This window comes from Hypanus sabinus, chromosome 1 (genome assembly GCF_030144855.1).
Source record: "Hypanus sabinus isolate sHypSab1 chromosome 1, sHypSab1.hap1, whole genome shotgun sequence".
NCBI classification, from domain to species: Eukaryota; Metazoa; Chordata; class Chondrichthyes; order Myliobatiformes; family Dasyatidae; genus Hypanus; species Hypanus sabinus.
This window is the reverse complement of record NC_082706.1, coordinates 2,691,952-2,709,287: the sequence shown is the minus strand read 5'-3', so window position 1 is coordinate 2,709,287 and position 17,336 is coordinate 2,691,952. Positions and strand designations below refer to the sequence as shown.

At 45.6% G+C, this 17,336-nt stretch overlaps 1 protein-coding gene across 1 annotated transcript in view; it reads left to right on the top strand.

Annotated features, from left to right (window-relative positions):
* Window positions 1–3,319, top strand: part of LOC132379845 (docking protein 2-like) — a 75,523-nt gene extending 72,204 nt beyond the window's left edge. The window contains exon 5 of the mRNA XM_059948472.1: window positions 1,957–3,319. Coding sequence (XP_059804455.1) covers window positions 1,957–2,991 — 1,035 coding nt within the window. The 3' untranslated portion in view covers window positions 2,992–3,319. The remainder of the gene's footprint in view (window positions 1–1,956) is intronic.
* The last annotated feature ends 14,017 nt before the right edge of the window (window positions 3,320–17,336 follow it).

The following is a 17,336-nucleotide window of genomic DNA, read 5'->3' as shown; positions in this document are numbered from 1 at the left end:
ACCTCTGTAGCCCCAATGTGGTAGGATCTGGGGGGCAGAGTAAGCAAGGAGGAACATGCCCGTAAGCTCACTGTGAATGCCACTCCGGGAACCTGAAGTCCGACATTTCACAGAATGTCCCTCCCGAACACAGACAAGAAAGCACCAGTAGCCCGAACATCAGAGGTCCTACACTTTGTTTGCCAGGCACAGAGCACTGAGTGGGGCAGAGAAGACTCGTAGGACTGACCTTGACTTCGGATATTCAAGTTTGTGGCTGGCCGAGGTCTGACCTCTGAAAAACCACGGGTGGGGGCCCAGAGGTTTGGTGTTGGGATGGCTGGATGGACGTGCATTTCTAGTGTGGCTGTGGGTTCCTGAGGGAGTAACAGTAAGAGGAGGTTATAGACAATAGACAGTAGGTTCAGGAGTAGGCCATTCGGCCCTTCTAGCCAGCACTGCCATTCACTGTGATCATGGCTGATCATACACAATCAGTACCCCGCTCCTGCCCTCACCCCATATCCCTTGACCCCGCTATCTATAAGAGCTCTATCTAACTCTCTCTTGAATGCATCCAGAGACTTGGCCTCCACTGCCTTCTGGGGCAGAGCATTCCACATGTCCACCACTCTCTGGGTGAAAAAGTTTTTCCGCATCTCTGTTCTGAATGGCCGACCCCTTATTCTTAAACTGTGGCCTCTAGTTCTGGACTCACCCATCAGTGGGAACATGCTTCCTGCCTCCAGCATGTCCAATCCCTTAATAATCTTATATGTTTCAATCAGATCCCCTCTCATCCTTCTAAATTCCAGTGTATACAAGCCCAGTCGCTCCAATCTTACAACATATGACAGTCCTGCCATTCCGGGAATTAACCTCGTGAACCTACGCTGCCCTCCCTCAATAGCAAGACTGTCCTTCCTCAAATTTGGAGACCAAGACTGCACACAATACTCCAGGTGGGGTCTCACCAGGGCCCTGTACAACTGCAGAAGGACCTCTTTACTCCTATACTCAACTCCTCTTGTCATAAAGGCCAGCATGCCATTAGCTTTCTTCACTGCCTGCTGTACCTGCATGCTTGCTTTCATTGACTGATGTACAAGAACACCTAGTTTCTTTCCGTGAGGCTCCTGGCGGTGTGATGACGTATACCAGTCACGTACTTTTACATATAACCGTAATGAATTGTGTAAACAAGAAAGAATGCTTAATCAAACTATATATTGACATCATTACTCAAAAATTACTGAAATATTAAATGCATCACATAATTCAACAAGTTAAACAACATTGACAGAGTAGGATAAAGAATCAATGAATGGACTAAACAGGCTGAACTTGGGGAGTCGGATTCCAGGGCTTGGAACCTTTGGATTCAGAATCAGAATCAGATTTAATATTATTGGCATTTGTTGCGGCAATAGTAACATTGCAATATATAATAGAAAATCTATAAACTACAATAAGTACTGTATATAAATATATATATAAATTTAGTTGAATAATTAGTGCAAAAAGAGAACAAATAAACAGTGAGGTATGTTCACGGATTCATTGTCCATTCGGAAATCTGATGGTGGAGGGGAAGAAGATGTTCCTGAAATATTGAGTGAGTGACTTCGGGCTCCTGTACCACCTCCATGATGGTAGCGGATAAGGAGAGGGCACACACTGAGTGAAGAGGGTCCTTAATGATGGAATAGTTGTCCTTAGTGACTCATATCAGGGACTCAATCTCCAGAGGTTGAAATTGGAGATTTCAAGCAGTGTTGAGGAGTTGTTCAAATGGGGCAGGATAGAGGGCAACGTGTAGCTCTGTTTATCAGCACCTCTTCAGGCCCAGAAACCTCTATCTGTAAGGAAGTCAGTGACCAACCTGCAACAGTGGGGTAAACATGGAACACAACAGAGCTGTTAGACATACCTTTTTGCAACTGTTGTAAATGTGTCATCTCTCTGTTACGTTTTTAGGTGACGTTTTCATTCGAGGCCGGAAGGCGATGTGCTTCTGGTGAAGGCAACTTTGAGTTTGAGACCAGGCAGGCCAATGGAATTTTCCAGATTATTGAATCTGCCATCAAAATTGTCAGGCAAGGCTTCAGGGAGGAGAAACAGTTGTCTGGTGATGTGGAAAATGACCCTCCTCTGAGTTCCAGACCTGTACACGAGGACGAGGAGGAGGGGACACTGAGTGAGATCGATGAGGGCCAACAGTCAGCCAAGCTCAAGAATGAGATGTTAAATGCTACTCTCCCTCCCTTGAGGGGCTTGTCGCTGGAGTCATCCTCCGACCCCGGCACCAAGTCAGCCTCCACGATGCCCAGGAAGTCAGGGGCAAAGGGCCAGCAAATGCACTCCATGACAATATACAGCGGGGCCAAAGTGAACCAGCCTGAGCCCCTGGATATGCCGTCAACCTACTCCGAGGTACGGGATGTAATCCACAAACACAATGCACGGGCCAACATCAAGAAGGCGACTGGGAGGAAGACGCAGGAAGGCAAGGATGCAGTGGAATCAGAATATGCTATCCCCTTTGATGCCATCGCACAGAATCTGTGCCTCCCATCCCTTGTCCGACTGTCGTCTAACCAACAGGACACCACTTCTGAAATGGCATTTTCCACCTTCCTGCCCAAGAAACGGGAGGACCCACTTTATGACACCATCGATGATTCTGGCTTTGGGAGGAAGGGGAAGTCAGCTTTGCCGCTCCCGAAGGATCACATCTATGATGAGCCGGAAGGGTCAGATGTCCCCTCGGTCTATGACTACCCTGAGGAGGTGAAGGGTCACGCGTGGAAGGTACAGGGCCGGCAGTGTGACCCACGGGGTCACGAGTACCCGTACAACCCACACACTGATGACTACGCTGTGCCAAAAACAGCGAAACAGGGTGGCAGCCAAAGGAGACCGGGAGACAGGGCGTCTCAGAGGGACAGTGGGTGTGTGGGTTCTGAATACGACAACATCCTGTTCAAGAAGGTGGAGAAGAAGGGGACTTAGTAACTAAACGGCCAATCCCACCTCACAGGTGGGGTGATTGATAGGGGAAGGGTACTGACCCGACTCCAGACTGAACCATGGGGGTGGACTGAGGGTCTGGGATGCTGGGTAATGAGGTCAGGCCGTTAGCCGAACTCCAGACTTCTCCTCACCAGTGGCATGTGTCCACTGGGAGTGACTTAGCCTTTGGCTGAAGAGACTGAGTTGGGGGTAGGGAGGGACAGAAACTGGTGAGGCCTGGGGAAACTGATATCCTATCAGTGATCTTCCTTTCCTACTGCGGTCCGGAGTGATTCAGATCATTGCATTTTGTAGATTTAACTCCCAATAAAACTGGATCCCTTTTAAAATTTTTTCTCTCCTGTTAAAATGCCATGAATTTGCTCCAGACACAATGACGCTGTCAGTTTTAGGCTGGACAGAGAAGCAGAAGGAAGTAACACCAATTTCTTCTGAAACAGCACCTCTAATAAAAAATAAGGACCAGCTACGAGCTACAATTTATCACAGGAGCATCACTGCGTGTCATAAACACGAGATTCTGCCAATACAGGAAATCCAGAGCAACACGTACAAAATGTTGGAGGAGCTCAGCAGATCAGGGCAGCGTCGAGACGGAGGTTTTGGACCAAGACACATTCATCAAGGCCTGAAACATTCACTCCACAGATGCTTTGCATCTGTGTTTCAGTGTGGACCTAATGAGATACTAGAACAGGTTCTGCAGGAATAATTTGAGAGAAGGAGACATTTAGGGACGGAATTCTAAATTTGGAGTCTCCAAGGTGATGGAATGGTGACCAGATAAGTGATCCTGAGGATGTTTTGAGTGAATAGGAGAGGGGAAATGAAGGAGGGTTTGAAAACAGAAATGAGACTTTTAAACTTAGAGCATTGCTCAACGTGGATCATTGAGAATGAGGAACTGGCTGAACAGATCGCAAGCTGATAAAACAGCTTGCTACAGAGCTCCATCTTTGAGTTGTCTGAGTGCACCTTATCTCACGGGAAGCACAGGGCAGGACAGGTGGAGGGGGAAGGTTTTGAGTGGCCTCTTGCTCCACTAAAATATAGTTCAGTTATGTATGCACCTGATGACACAGGGAGGCTCTAAAATGCTTCACAGACAATTAATTAGTTCTGTAACTCAGCTGTTTTGTTAATGACATGCTCTTTGCACACAACAGACTGATAACAGCCAGATAAAGTGTTCAACATTGTGTGTGAAATGCAGCATCAACTTTCCTTCAAGTAGATTTGCGACCATTTATATCACAGCCCCTCCCACAGTGAGACCCTCCCCCAGTACCACCCCTCCCACAGTGAGACCCTCCCTCTGTACCACCCCTCCCACAGTGAGACCCTCCCCCAGTACCACCCCTCCCACAGTGACTCTCCCTCAGTACCACCCCTCCCACATTGAGACCCTCCCCCAGTACCACCCCTCCCACTGTGTGACCCTCACTCAGTACCACCCATCCCACAGTGTGACTCTCCCACAGTACCACCCCTCCGACAGTGAGACCCTTCCTCTCTACCATCCTTCCCACACAGTGACCCTCCCTCAGTACCAACCCTCCCACAGTGTGACTCTCCCGCAATACCACCCCTCCCACAGTGTGACCCTCCCTCAGTACCACCCCTTCCACAGTGTGACCTCCCTCAGTACTACCCCTCACACGGTGTGACCCTCCCTCAGTACCACCCTCCCACAGTGAGACCCTCACTCAGTACCACCCCCCCACAGTGTGACCCTCTCTCAGTACCACCCCTCCCACAGTGTGACCTCCCTCAGTACCACCCCTCCCACAGTGTGACCCTCACCCAGTACCACCCCTCCCACAGTGAGACCCTCCCTCAGTACCACCCCTCCCACAGTGTGACCTCCCTCAGCACCACCCCTCCCACAGTGAGACCCTCCCTCAGTACCACCCCTCCCACAGTGTCACCCTCTCTCAATACCACCCCTCCCACAGTGAGACCCTCCCTCAGTACCACCCCTCCCACAGTGTGACCTCCCTCAGTACCACCCCTCCCACAGTGTGACCCTCACCCAGTACCACCCCTTCCACAGTGTGACCCTCCCCAGTACCACCCCTCCCACAGTGTGACCTCCCTCAGTACTACCCCTCCCACAGTGTGACCTCCCTCAGTACCACCCCTCCCACAGTGAGACCCTCTCTCAGTACCACCCCTTCCACAGTGTGACCCTCCATCAGTACCATCCCTCCCACAGTGACCCTCCCTCAGTACCACCCCTCCCACAGTGAGACCCTCCTTCTGTACCACCCCTCCCACAGTGTGACCTCCCTCAGTACTACCCCTCCCACAGTGTGACCCTCCCACAGTATCACCCTTCCCCCAGTGTGACCCTCCCTCAGTTCTGCCCCTCCCAGTGTTACCCTCACACAGTACCACCCCTCCCACAGTGTGACTCTCTCACAGTACCACTCCTCCCACAGTGTGACCCTCCCTCAGTACCACCCCTCCCACAGTGTGACACTCAATCTGTACCGCCCCAACTACAGTGACACCTCACTCAGTACCACCCCTCCCACAGTGTGACCCTCCCTCAGTACCACCCCTCCCACAGTGTGACCCTCCCTTCCTCCTGCCCCTCCAACTGTGTGTCCTTCCATCAGTACTGTCCCCACCCACAGAAGGATTGGGAGTTTAAGGAGATTTTGTATGTCACCAAAGATGAGCAAAAGTCAACGGACGTACAGTGGAGAGCATTGTAACTGGCTGCATCCGGCTGATGTCAAGGCTTTGGGTGCAGAATCAGAATCTGATGCAAAGGGTTCCATGTGGAGTGGAGCAGTAGTGTGGTGTTTGGCATAACACAATTCCAGCACCAACAGTGAGGTCTCAGTGGGACTGAGGGCCCTGTCACTGTGCTACGTCTCTCAAAAAACATCTGATATAGCCCCTTCCATGCCTTTGTCATAATGACGTCAATATGCTGGGTCCAGGATAGATCCTGCAGTACCTGAACCTGCGCTCCATGGGTGTTTCACACTGTCGGGATCAGGAGCCAGAGCTGGAGAGAGGCAATGTTCTTGGGATTCGCAGGTCACCACACTCTCAGCCGTAAACCTCTCACCATCCAGCATGCCCTAGGGTGAGCAGCCTGAAGCGTGACCCTGCTTGCCATGTTGGGCTGGAAGAAGTGAATGAGCAAGGAGAAAGAAGGGCTGATGGGGATGTGAACAGAATCAGGTGTCTGGTTTAGGTTTCAATTTCCTCTGCTCTATTTTTACTCTGCTGGTTAACCCACCCCCGTGCTCTGAAACTAGAGCGTATCTCAACGGAACAAAGCACTCAGGTAAAGAGCAATGACTGCTTGAAGATTGTTCTAGTGCTCCAGGTGAAATCACAAGAAGATAACTCCAACTGAGGGAACGCTGCAGAGTTTCTGATTCCTGTTAAACCAAGACTCCTCCTGCCTCCCCTTGGACTGCCAAAAAGGTCCTTGATATCATGAATAGATGCTTGGGGTGGGAGAGAACCCTTTTGCTGGGAGTAATGTTTGTCTCTCGATGGAATAAAGCAGTTAATCTGGTCAGAGTAACAGCTAAAAGCTGAATGAACTCAGCAGGACAGGCAACCTCTACAGAGGGAATTGACGGTCAATGTTTTGGGCCGAGACCCTCCATCAGGATTGGAAAGGAAGCAGGAAGAAGTCAGAATAGAAAGGTGGGGAGAGGGGGAGGAGCATAAACTGGCAGGTGATAAGCGAGACCAGGTGAGGGGCAATGTGGATGGGTAGGGGAGGATGTAAGAAGATAGGAGGTAATAGGTAAAGGACAGAAGAAGGAGGAGAGGAGAGTGGACCATGAGAGAAAGGGGAGGAGGAGGGGTACCAGGGGAGATGAGGAGAAAAGAATGGGTGACAGGGGAGCCAGAATGGGGAATGGAAAGAGAGAGGAGGGGGAGGGTGAAAGTACCAGAAGTTAGAGAAATCGATATACATTCCATCAGGTTGGAAATTACCCAGGTGGATCATGAGGGCTGGCTCCTCCAAACATAACCTGGTCAGAAGTATGGAAATGCACAGAGCAACTCCACGAGTAGTTACTTTCTCGTCGAGCCACACACCATCCTAATTTGGAAATGCTTTCATGTCCCTTCATTGTCTTTGAGTTCAAAACCTTCAACTGCTTCCCAACTTTGCCAGGGAAAGTTCAAGGAAACTTGTAAATAATAAGGCCACGAGACATAGGAGCAGAAATAGTCCATTCAGCCCATTGAGTATGCTCTGCCATTCCATCTTAGCTGATTTATTATCCGTCTCAGCCCCATTCTCTTGCCTTCTCCCCGTATCCTTCCATATCCTGACTAATGAAGAACCAATATTAAATACACTCAATGACTTGGCCTCCACAGTCACCTGTGGCAATAAATCAATATATTCACCACCCTTTGGCTAAAGGAATTCCTTCTCTTCGCTGTTGTAATAATGAGCTTCCATGAACCAGTATTCATGCTGTTGTCCCTGGCTGTTTGCAACACATAAAATGGCTGACACATCATTCCCAGTTACAGAAACCACACCTCAGAATGGAGTTCTGTACCTCTGCAGGTTGGAGAACATGAACAGATGCACAAAGCAACCAAGAAATGTGAGGTTTTTATTTATTTATCCATTCCCCACCCTTTCCTGCCTTACAAAACAACTTGGTCAGCACAACACTATTACTGCTCAGGACGTCAGAGTTCAGAGTTCAAGTCCGGCATTGTCTGTAAGGAGTTTGTATGTTTTCCCCGTGACCGCCTGGGCTTTCCTCCGAGTGCTTCAGCTTCCTCCCACAGTCCAAAGGAGTAGCGGTCATCAGATTAATTGCTCTTTGGGCTCGGGTTAAATCGGAGAGTTACTGGATGGTGTAGATCGATGGACCAGAAAGGCCATTCTGCACTGTATCACTAAATAAACAAACAAATAAATAAATTATAAGTAAAACTCACACAGGAATGAAGCCAATGGTGACCTGGTCTCAGGATTTTTTTATATTTAAAAATCAACTTTATTCATAATAATATTCTTAACTTCATAGACAATATTTTAAGTATTACCAGGGGAATGTTTCAGCACAGACTTGTTGGGCTGAAGGGCCTGTTTCTGTGCTGTACTTTTCTATGACACTAACCTGAGGGGGAATTCTTCACTCAAAGGGTGGTTCGAGGTGCCAATGGAATGGTGGATGTGGGTTCGAGTTCAATATTTTAGAGAAATTTAAAATTTGATAGTTCATTGTCATTCTATTATTGTCATCCAACTATATATGAATACCCATGAACTCAGCCAAACAATACAGTGTTGCTCCAGGATCAAGGTGCAAAACACACAACACAAGGCACGTATAACACATGTAAGACAGCAAGATATCAGTAAGTACAGTCACACAAAAAATCATGTCCAACACCCTGAGTCCATGAATGTTGCAGAAATCTGCATTCAAACATAATTCAGCTCGTCTTCTGCTGAGCAAAGATTGGGTGGCAGACTGACTCCAGCTTGGACCCCCCCCCACCACAGTACCTCAGGTGGGGTGTACCAACTCCAACACCTCTCTTCTGAGCGGCTGTAAACACTGCAGCTCAAGACCTAGTCCTTGCTATGTCCAAGTCCACATAGCACCCATGCTGTACTTGCCTGCTGTTTGCCAATAAATCAGTGAGACAGACTTGCTGCATTCTGCTTTAACAGTGTCCAACAGGGTGGCGTGACCGTGTTTGACTGCACACCACCTTTGTGCAGTGAAGCCTTCTGTTGCAGTCAGCAGCACAATCTACTCCAAATCCAGCTCCTTCAATTTCTCTGCCAACTAACAATTCGCTGATGGGGAATACTTTAAGTTCTTAAAGTCCAGCAGGATGCGATGATTGTAAAAAAATGTTTAAAAAGGGCAATAATACCTTTGGTTGAACACATATAAGCCATTATTGTGATTGAAGATGTTGCCATCTTAATGAACATGGGTGGGAGGAAAATGGAGGACTATGGTTTGGATTCAAGTTGATGGGACTTGGCAGATTGAAGACTAGATGGGCCAAATGACATTTCTGTGCTGTTGGATTCTATGACATTCTTTAAAACCAGCAGCAATGCTCCCATTCATGGGCGGTACACTGTAACATACAATTCCTTACGCAACCTGGCCTCTCCCTGTCCAGTAGCAGAATAACCCTGCACTGTGCTCTCTGAATACTTTGAGGGGCTGCACCAAGTTTCAGTGCATCTCTCAGCACTTGCTCCTGCTGGCTGGGATGTGCCAGTCGGCAGCGTTCCTCTATGGGCATCATGGTGTACTGACACATACAAAGTGGAGAGTGCAGTAGTTTGATTGAAAACCAGTGTATTATGCCCAAACTATGGAGACTACAATGGGATGAGGGAGGTGTTGACTAGTGTAGACTGGGAACACAGGCTATAAGGTGGGACAGTTGAAGAACAGTGGAAGACCTTCAAAGAGATTTTTCACGGTGCTCAACAAAAGTATATTCCCGTTAAAAGCAAGGACAGTAAAGACAGGGATAACAAGGAAATAAAAGAAGGCATCAAACTAAATGCTCATGCATACACAGTCACCAAGAGTGGTGGGAAACTGGAAGATCGGGAAAACTTTAAAAAGCAACAAAGAACCACTAAGCTAGCAATAAAGAAAGGGAAGCTAGATTATGAAAATAAACTAAAATAAAAATGGAGAGCTTAAGTTTTTATAATTGTATAAAGCAGAAAAGGGTGGCTAAAGTCAACGTAGGTCCCTTGGAGGATGGGAAGGGGGTAATGAGAAAATGCCAGAAGCTTTGAATGACCATTTTACGTTGGTCTTCATGGTGGAGGACACCTCTAACATCCCAAAGAGAGAGTTTATGAATGTGATGGGAAGTGAGGACCTCAATACAATAGCTAACACTAAAGACATAGTGCTGAGCAAACTTGGGGGCCTGAAGATAGATAAGTTTCCCGGTCCTGTTGGAATTCATCCCAGGGTACTGAAAGAAATGGCTTTGGCAATAATTTACCAAAGTTCTCTGAACTCTGGAAAGGTCCTGGCAGATTGGAAGACAGTAAACGTCACGCTACTGTTCAAAAAAGGACGTAGACAGAAGGTAGGTAACTATAGGCCGATTAGTTTAACATCTGTAGTTGGGAAAATGCTTGAAGCTATCATTAAAGAAGAATTAACAAGGCATCTGGAAAGAAATGGATTCATCAGGCAGACACAGTAGGGATTCAGCAAAGGCAGGTCCTGTTTGACAAACTTTTTGGAGTTCTTTGAGGATATAATGAGTGCAGTTGATTATAATCATATAACCATATAACAATTACAGCACGGAAACAGGCCATCTCGGCCCTTCTAGTCCATGCCGAATGCTTACTCTCACCTAGTCCCACTGACCTGCACTCAGCCCATAACCCTCCATTCCTTTCCTGTCCATATACCTATCCAATTTTACTTTAAATCACAATATCGAACCTGCCTCTACCACTTCTACTGGAAGCTCATTCCACACAGCTATCACTCTCTGAGTAAAGAAGTTCCCCCTCGTGTTACCCCTAAACTTTTGCCCCCTAACTCTCAACTCATGTCCTCTTGTCTGAATTTCCCCTACTCTCAATGGAAAAAGCCTATCCACGTCAACTCTATCTATCCCCCTCATAATTTTAAATACCTCTATCAAGTCCCCCCCTCAACCTTCTACGCTCCAAACAATAGAGACCTAACTTGTTTAACCTTTCTCTGTAACTTAGGTGCTGAAACCCAGGTAACATTCTAGTAAATCTCCTTTGTACTCTCTCTCTATTTTGTTGACATCTTTCCTATAATTTGGTGACCAGAATTGTACACAATACTCCAAATTTGGCCTCACATGCCTTGTACAATTTTAACATTACATCTCAACTCCTATACGCAATGCTCTGATTTATAAAGGCCAGCATACCAAAAGCTTTCTTCACCACCCTATCCACATGAGATTCCACCTTCAGGAAACTATGCACCATTATAAATTAGTTGTATTTCCAGAAAACATTCGATAAGTTTCCGCATAAAAGACTTAACCATAAGGTAAGGTTGCATAGAGTTGGAGGTGATGGATTAGCATGGATAGAGGATTGGTTAACTAGTAGAAAGCAGAGAGTTGGGATACATGTGTGTTACTCTGATTGGCAATCAGTGGTGAGCAGTGTGCTGCAGGGGTCAGTGCTGGAACCACAACTGTTCATTAACGATCTGGAAGAGGGGACCGAGTGTAGTCCATCTAATTTTGCTGATGATACTAAATTGAGTGGAAAAGCAAATTGTGCAGAAGATACGGAGTGTCTGCAGAGAGATATAGATAGGTTAAGTGAGTGGGCAAGGGTCTGGCAGATGGAGTGCAATATTGGTATTGTGAGATCATCCACTTTGGAAGGAAAAATGGAAGATCAGATTATTATTTAAATGGTAAAAGATTGCAGCATGCTGCTGTGCAGAGGGACTTGGGAATGCTTGTGCATGAATCACAAAAGGTTGGTTTGCAAGTGCAGCAGGTTATCCAGAGGGCAAATGGAATGTTGGCCTTCATTGCTAGAGGGAGTGAATTTGAGAGCAGGGAGGCTATGCTGCAACTGTACAGGGTACTGGTGAGACCTCACCTGGAATAGTGCATGCAGTTCTGGTATCCATACTTGAGGAAGGATATACGAGGAAATCTGAAGATGCTGGAAATCCAAACAACAACACACACAAAATGCTGGTAGAACACAGCAGGCCAGGCAGCATCTATAGGAGAAGCACTGTTGATGTTTCGGGCCGAGACCCTTCTATGAGGATTAAACTATGAGGAGAAATTGAGTTGTCTGGGACTGTACTCGCTGGAAATGAGAAGAATAAGAGGTGATCTTATAGAAAAATATAAAATTATGGAAGGGATAGATAAGATAGAGGCAGAAAAGAAAGATACTCCCCAAGATATATATATAAAAGACTAACACCCAGGAGAGAATAGAAAATAAAAAACACATCATGCTCATCAAGATGAACCCATAAAAAATAAAAGTATAAAATAACCAATAAAGAGAACTGTTGAACACCACATGAGCAATTTAAAAAAAAATCATGCAAGCAGTAATCGCAAGCAAATAGCGTTTTTGAACTGAAGTCCACAAGAGAGTCCCACCGTTCAATGCAGAGCTGAGTAGACATTGTGGAGCAGCAAGTGAACTGGCCTGTACCTCACCTGAGGCCCCAACACCCCGACTTGCTCAATCTGGCCCGGCACTTAACTCTCTGTCCAAACAACAAGCTCTGCCATTTGGATACGCTAGACTTCGCAGTCTCAAGTTGGCCTGTAAACCTCTGTCTGAACATCCTGTTTAGTCGCATCGATATGCTTTTGGGCCTGGACATGATGGCTTCTGTTCAGCCCGTGTCCGACCTTTCACCATCTCCCACGCTCTCGGCAGCTGGCCCACCAACTCGCCTTGCCTTGGTTCTGCTGCATCGAATTGCCTCCTAGTCTAAAGGGAAGTTACAGACTATTCATTGCGATGATTGTTTGCCAGAGAAAGCGTATAGTGACTGTTTCACAGCAAATTGTTCAAAGTTCAAAAGTAGAAAGAGGTAACAGGGTTGGAAGGTGTTAAATCATTGTGTATAGAGCAAATGAATTGCAAGGCTAAAAAGACCTTGATGGGAGTTATATACAGACTCCCAAACAGTAGTACGGATGTGACCTACAAATTACAAACGGAGATAGAAGATGCATGCCAAAAGGGCAATATTACAATAGTCATGGGGTTTCAATATGCAGGTAGATTGGGAAAATTAGGTTGGTGCTGGATTCCAAGAGGGGGAATTTCTAGAGAGACTATGAAATGGCTTTTTAGAGCAGCTCATGGTTGAGCTCATCAAAGAATCAGCTATTCTGGACTGGGTGTTGTACAATGAACCAAAATTGATTAGAGAGCTCAAAGGTAAAGGAACCATCAGAGGAAAGTGATCATAATATGTTCAAATTCACCCTGAAATTTGAGGGAGAAGCTAAAGTTGGATGTAACAGTATTACAGTAGAATAAAAGGAATTACAGAGGCATGAGAGAGGAGTTGAGCAGAGTTGATTGGAAAAGAACACTGGCAGGGATGACAGCAGAGCAGCCAAGGCTGGAATTTCTGTAAGTATTTCAGAAGGCATAAGATATATACATCCCACAGAGACGGAGGTATTCTAATGGCAAAATGACACCACAGTGGCTAACAATAGAAGTTAAATTCAACATAAAAGCTAAAGAGAGGGCATATATTAGAGCAAAAATTAGTGGGAAGTTAGAGGATTGGGAAGCTTTTAAAAAGCAACAGAAGGCAACTAAGAAGTCATTTAGGTAAAGATGGAATATGGAAGTTAGCTATTCAATAATATTAAAGGGATAACAAAAGTTTCTTCAGATACATAAAGTGCAAAAAAGAGGTGAGAGTGGATATCAGACCACTGGAAATGATCCTGGAGAGATAGTAATGAGGGACAATGAAATGGCAGACAAACTGAGTAAGTATTTTGCACCAGTCTTCACGGTGGAGGACACTAGCAGTATGGTGGAAATTCCAGGTGTCAGGGGTCATGAAGTGTGTGAAGTTACCATAACTAAGGAGAAGACTCTTGGAAAACTGGAAGGTCTGAAGGTAGATAAGTCACCTGGACAAGATGGTGTGCAACCCAGAATTCTGAAAGAGGTGGGTGAAGAGATTGTGAAGGCTTTCAAAATGATCTCTGAAAAATTACTAGATTCTGGAATGGGTTTGGAAGACTGGAAGACTACTGATGTCACTCCACTCTTCGAGAAGGGAGAGAGGCAGAAGAAAGGACGTTGTAGGCCAGTTAGTCTGACCTCAGTGGTTGGGAAGATCTTGAGGATGTGGTTTTGGAGTACATGGAAGCACATGTTAAAATAGGCCATTTTCCTCAAGGGAAAACCTTGTTTGACAAATCTGTTGGAACTCTTTGAAGAAATAACACACAGGATAGACAAAGGAGAATTGGAGATTCTCAGAATCATAGGATAGACAAAGGAGATGTTATGTATTTGGATTTTTCAGAAGGCCTTTGACAGGTGCCACACGAGGCTGTTTAACAAGCTATGAGCCCAAGGTATTACAGGAAAGATTCCAGCATGGATAAAGCAGTGGCTGATGGGCAGGAGGCAAAGAGTGGAATAAAGGGAGCCTTTTCTAGCTGACTGTCAATGACTAGTGGTGTTCCACAGGGGTCTGTGTTGGGACTGATTCTTTTTACGTTGTCTGTCAATGATTTGGGTGATGGAACTGTTGCTTTTGTGGCAAAGTTTACAGATGATATGAGTATAGGAGGAGGGGCAGGTAGATTTGAGGAAGTAGAGAATCAGTAAAAAGACAGATCGATTAGGAGAATGGGCAAACAAGTGGGAGATGGAATACAGTTTTGTGAAGTGTATGGTCATGCACTTTGGTAGAAGAAATGAAAGAGTTGTCAAGATTAGCTATTTTCTAAATGGAGAAATAGATACAAAAATCTGAGGTGCAAATCGACTTGGGAGTCCTTGTGCAGGATTCCCTGGAGGTTAAGTTGCAGATTGAATTTGTGGTGAGGAAGGGGAATGCAATGTTAGCGTTCATTTCAAGAGGACTGGAAGATAAAAGCAAGGATGTAATGGTGAGACTTTATAAAGCACTGGTGAGGCCTCACTTGTTGAATTGTGAGCAGTTTTGGACCTCTTCTCTTAGAAAGGATGTGCTGAAACTGGAAAAGGTTCAATGGTGGTTCATTAAAATGATTCCAGGATTGAATAGCTCGTCATATGAAGAGCTTTTGATGACTCTGGGTCTGTATTCACTGGAATTCAGAAGGATGAGGGGGTGATCTCACTGAAACCTATTGAATGGTGAAAGGCCTTGATAGAGTGGATGTGGAGAGGATGTTTCCTAAATCCAGAGGACACAGTCTCAGAATAGAGGGATATCCTTTTAGAACAGAGATCAGGAGAAATTTCTGTACCCAGAGAGCAGTGAAACTGTGAAATTCTTTGCCACAGTCAGCTGTGAAGGCCAAGTCTTTAGGTATATCTAAGGCAGAGGTTGACAGATTCTTGATTGGTCAGGGCATGAGGGGATACGGGGAGAAGGCGGGAGATTGGAGCTGAGAGGAAAATGGATCAGCTGTGATTAAATGGGGGAGCAGACTCGATAGGACAAATGGCCTTATTCTGCTCCTATATCTCATGGTCTATGGTGATTTGTGGGTGGTGATTTCATGCTTTACAACAACTACCATCTTCAGCAGGGTAAAGTGAGCCAGGACCCTCAGAGAGGCAGTATCAAATAGGATTAGGTATTGAGGCATTGAGACCATGTGGTCAAAGTTGTAGAGTTTGAGAGGGATCGGAAGATGAAGAAGTTTGTGGGAGGTGTTCCAGGCAACTGGAGTTATGGTGACCAACAGAAGAACGAGTGGAACTGGGGAGACAGTGAGGCTGGAATTAGAAGGGTGTTTATCATTCTTTGGGTGAAGATGGGTTTCAGATTCACATTTAGTTATCACATATATATCAAAATATACAGTAAAATTATTAACCAGCACAACCTGACAATGTGCTGAGGACAGCCCTCAAGCATTGCCAGACATTCCAGTGCCACATCACATGCCCATCATTTCCACCCTAAATAGTTTGGCTCTTTGATCTTAATGTTATAACCTTCAGATGTATTCTCAATGATTTCTTTACTCAGAGTCCAGTAGATGTCTCTCAGTTTGAAGGAACGGTTTCTAATATCAGTCGCAAATTTAATTCTTACTACTTTGGTCATTATCACATCACTTTTCTCTCATAATGTAAAATAATAAACAAACTTACACACCCAGTCCGCAAGTTACTTCAGACTTCTCAATATTTGCAAGATCCCTCAAAAGAGCAGATATTCTCCTGTTGGATATAGAAAATATCGACCACATCTCCTCACTGTTCCTCAGAACTGCCCTGCATCAACATCATGAATAATCCTCACCAGGGCTTCACAGGCTTTAAGGTAGATCGGGACATGTAAAGTTTTCCACAAGTGGATGTTTGACAATAATAACACATACATAACCAGAGAAAGAATTATCGTGATGATCCAAGGGGATGTGGGAAAAAGAAGACACTGAACTGGGTGGACCTAAGCATCAAGTAACTCACACACAACGGTGGAGGAACTCAACAGGTCAAGTAGCGTCTAAGGAGAGGAATAAACAATTGATGCTTCAGGTCTCGACTTCTTTACACAAAGCTTTACAGTATCGACGACCCAGGTTCATTTCCCATTGCTGTCCGTAAGGAGCTTGTACGTTCACCCCGTGACCATGTAGGTTTCCTCTCGGTGCTCTGATTTCCTCCCATTGTCCAAAGACATACCGGTTGGTAGGTTAATTGGTCATTGTGATTAGGCTTAGATTAAATCGGGGTTGCAAGCCAGCACAGTTCAAAGGACTGGAGAATCCTGAAATGCGCTGTATCTCAATAAATTAAAGAAAATGTAGTGTAGTTTTTCCCCAAGTCAGTCTGCACAAGCCCATAAAGAAGGGAACTGGTAAGTTCATGGTGGAGTAGACATTTCCAGTTGATGTACAGAGTGCTGGCATGTTCCAGGGGAGCCTGGAGAAACATGACAGAGGGAGGTAGGATGTCTGAAGAAATGTCTGGGACAAATTTAGGTTGTGTTCTCTACAGTTGTAGAGTCTGAGGGGATATCCGATGGAAGATTATAAAATTATGAAAGGCAAAGACAGTCAGAATCTTTTTCCTGGCATAGATTTTCGGACACTGGAGGGCAGAGGTCTAAGATGGGGCAGGAAGTTTATAGGTCGAGTTTTATTTTATTTACAGAGAGGCTGGTGGCCTGTAATGTGTTGCCAGGAGAGACTGGAAGCAGATTTGATAGCAAGAGTCCTTTAGACCGGCAAATGAACAAGCGGGGAATGGAAGGTCAGCATAGCAACAGGCCATCAGCTCACCAGGTGTGCAGTTGATCAGTCAGGGCATCAAATGATATGGCAAGAAGGCTGGTGTATGAGGTTGTGTGGGATCCGGGATCAGTCATATGGAATGGCAGAGCAGACTTGATGGGCTGAGTGGCCTAATTCTTATGTATTGTGGTCTTATGATAAACATGATAGATTTTTCAGAGGCTTCTTAGCATCTTCTTCATTCCTTTGTATTTGCAACAATACGCCTCTTAGCATCATTTCTAAGCTCTTAATTTAGTTTGCTTAGTTTGTTTGCTTAGTATGTTTGTTTCTACTCTAAAATAAATTGGAAATGAAAAACCCCATGGACCAGAAATTAAACAGAGATC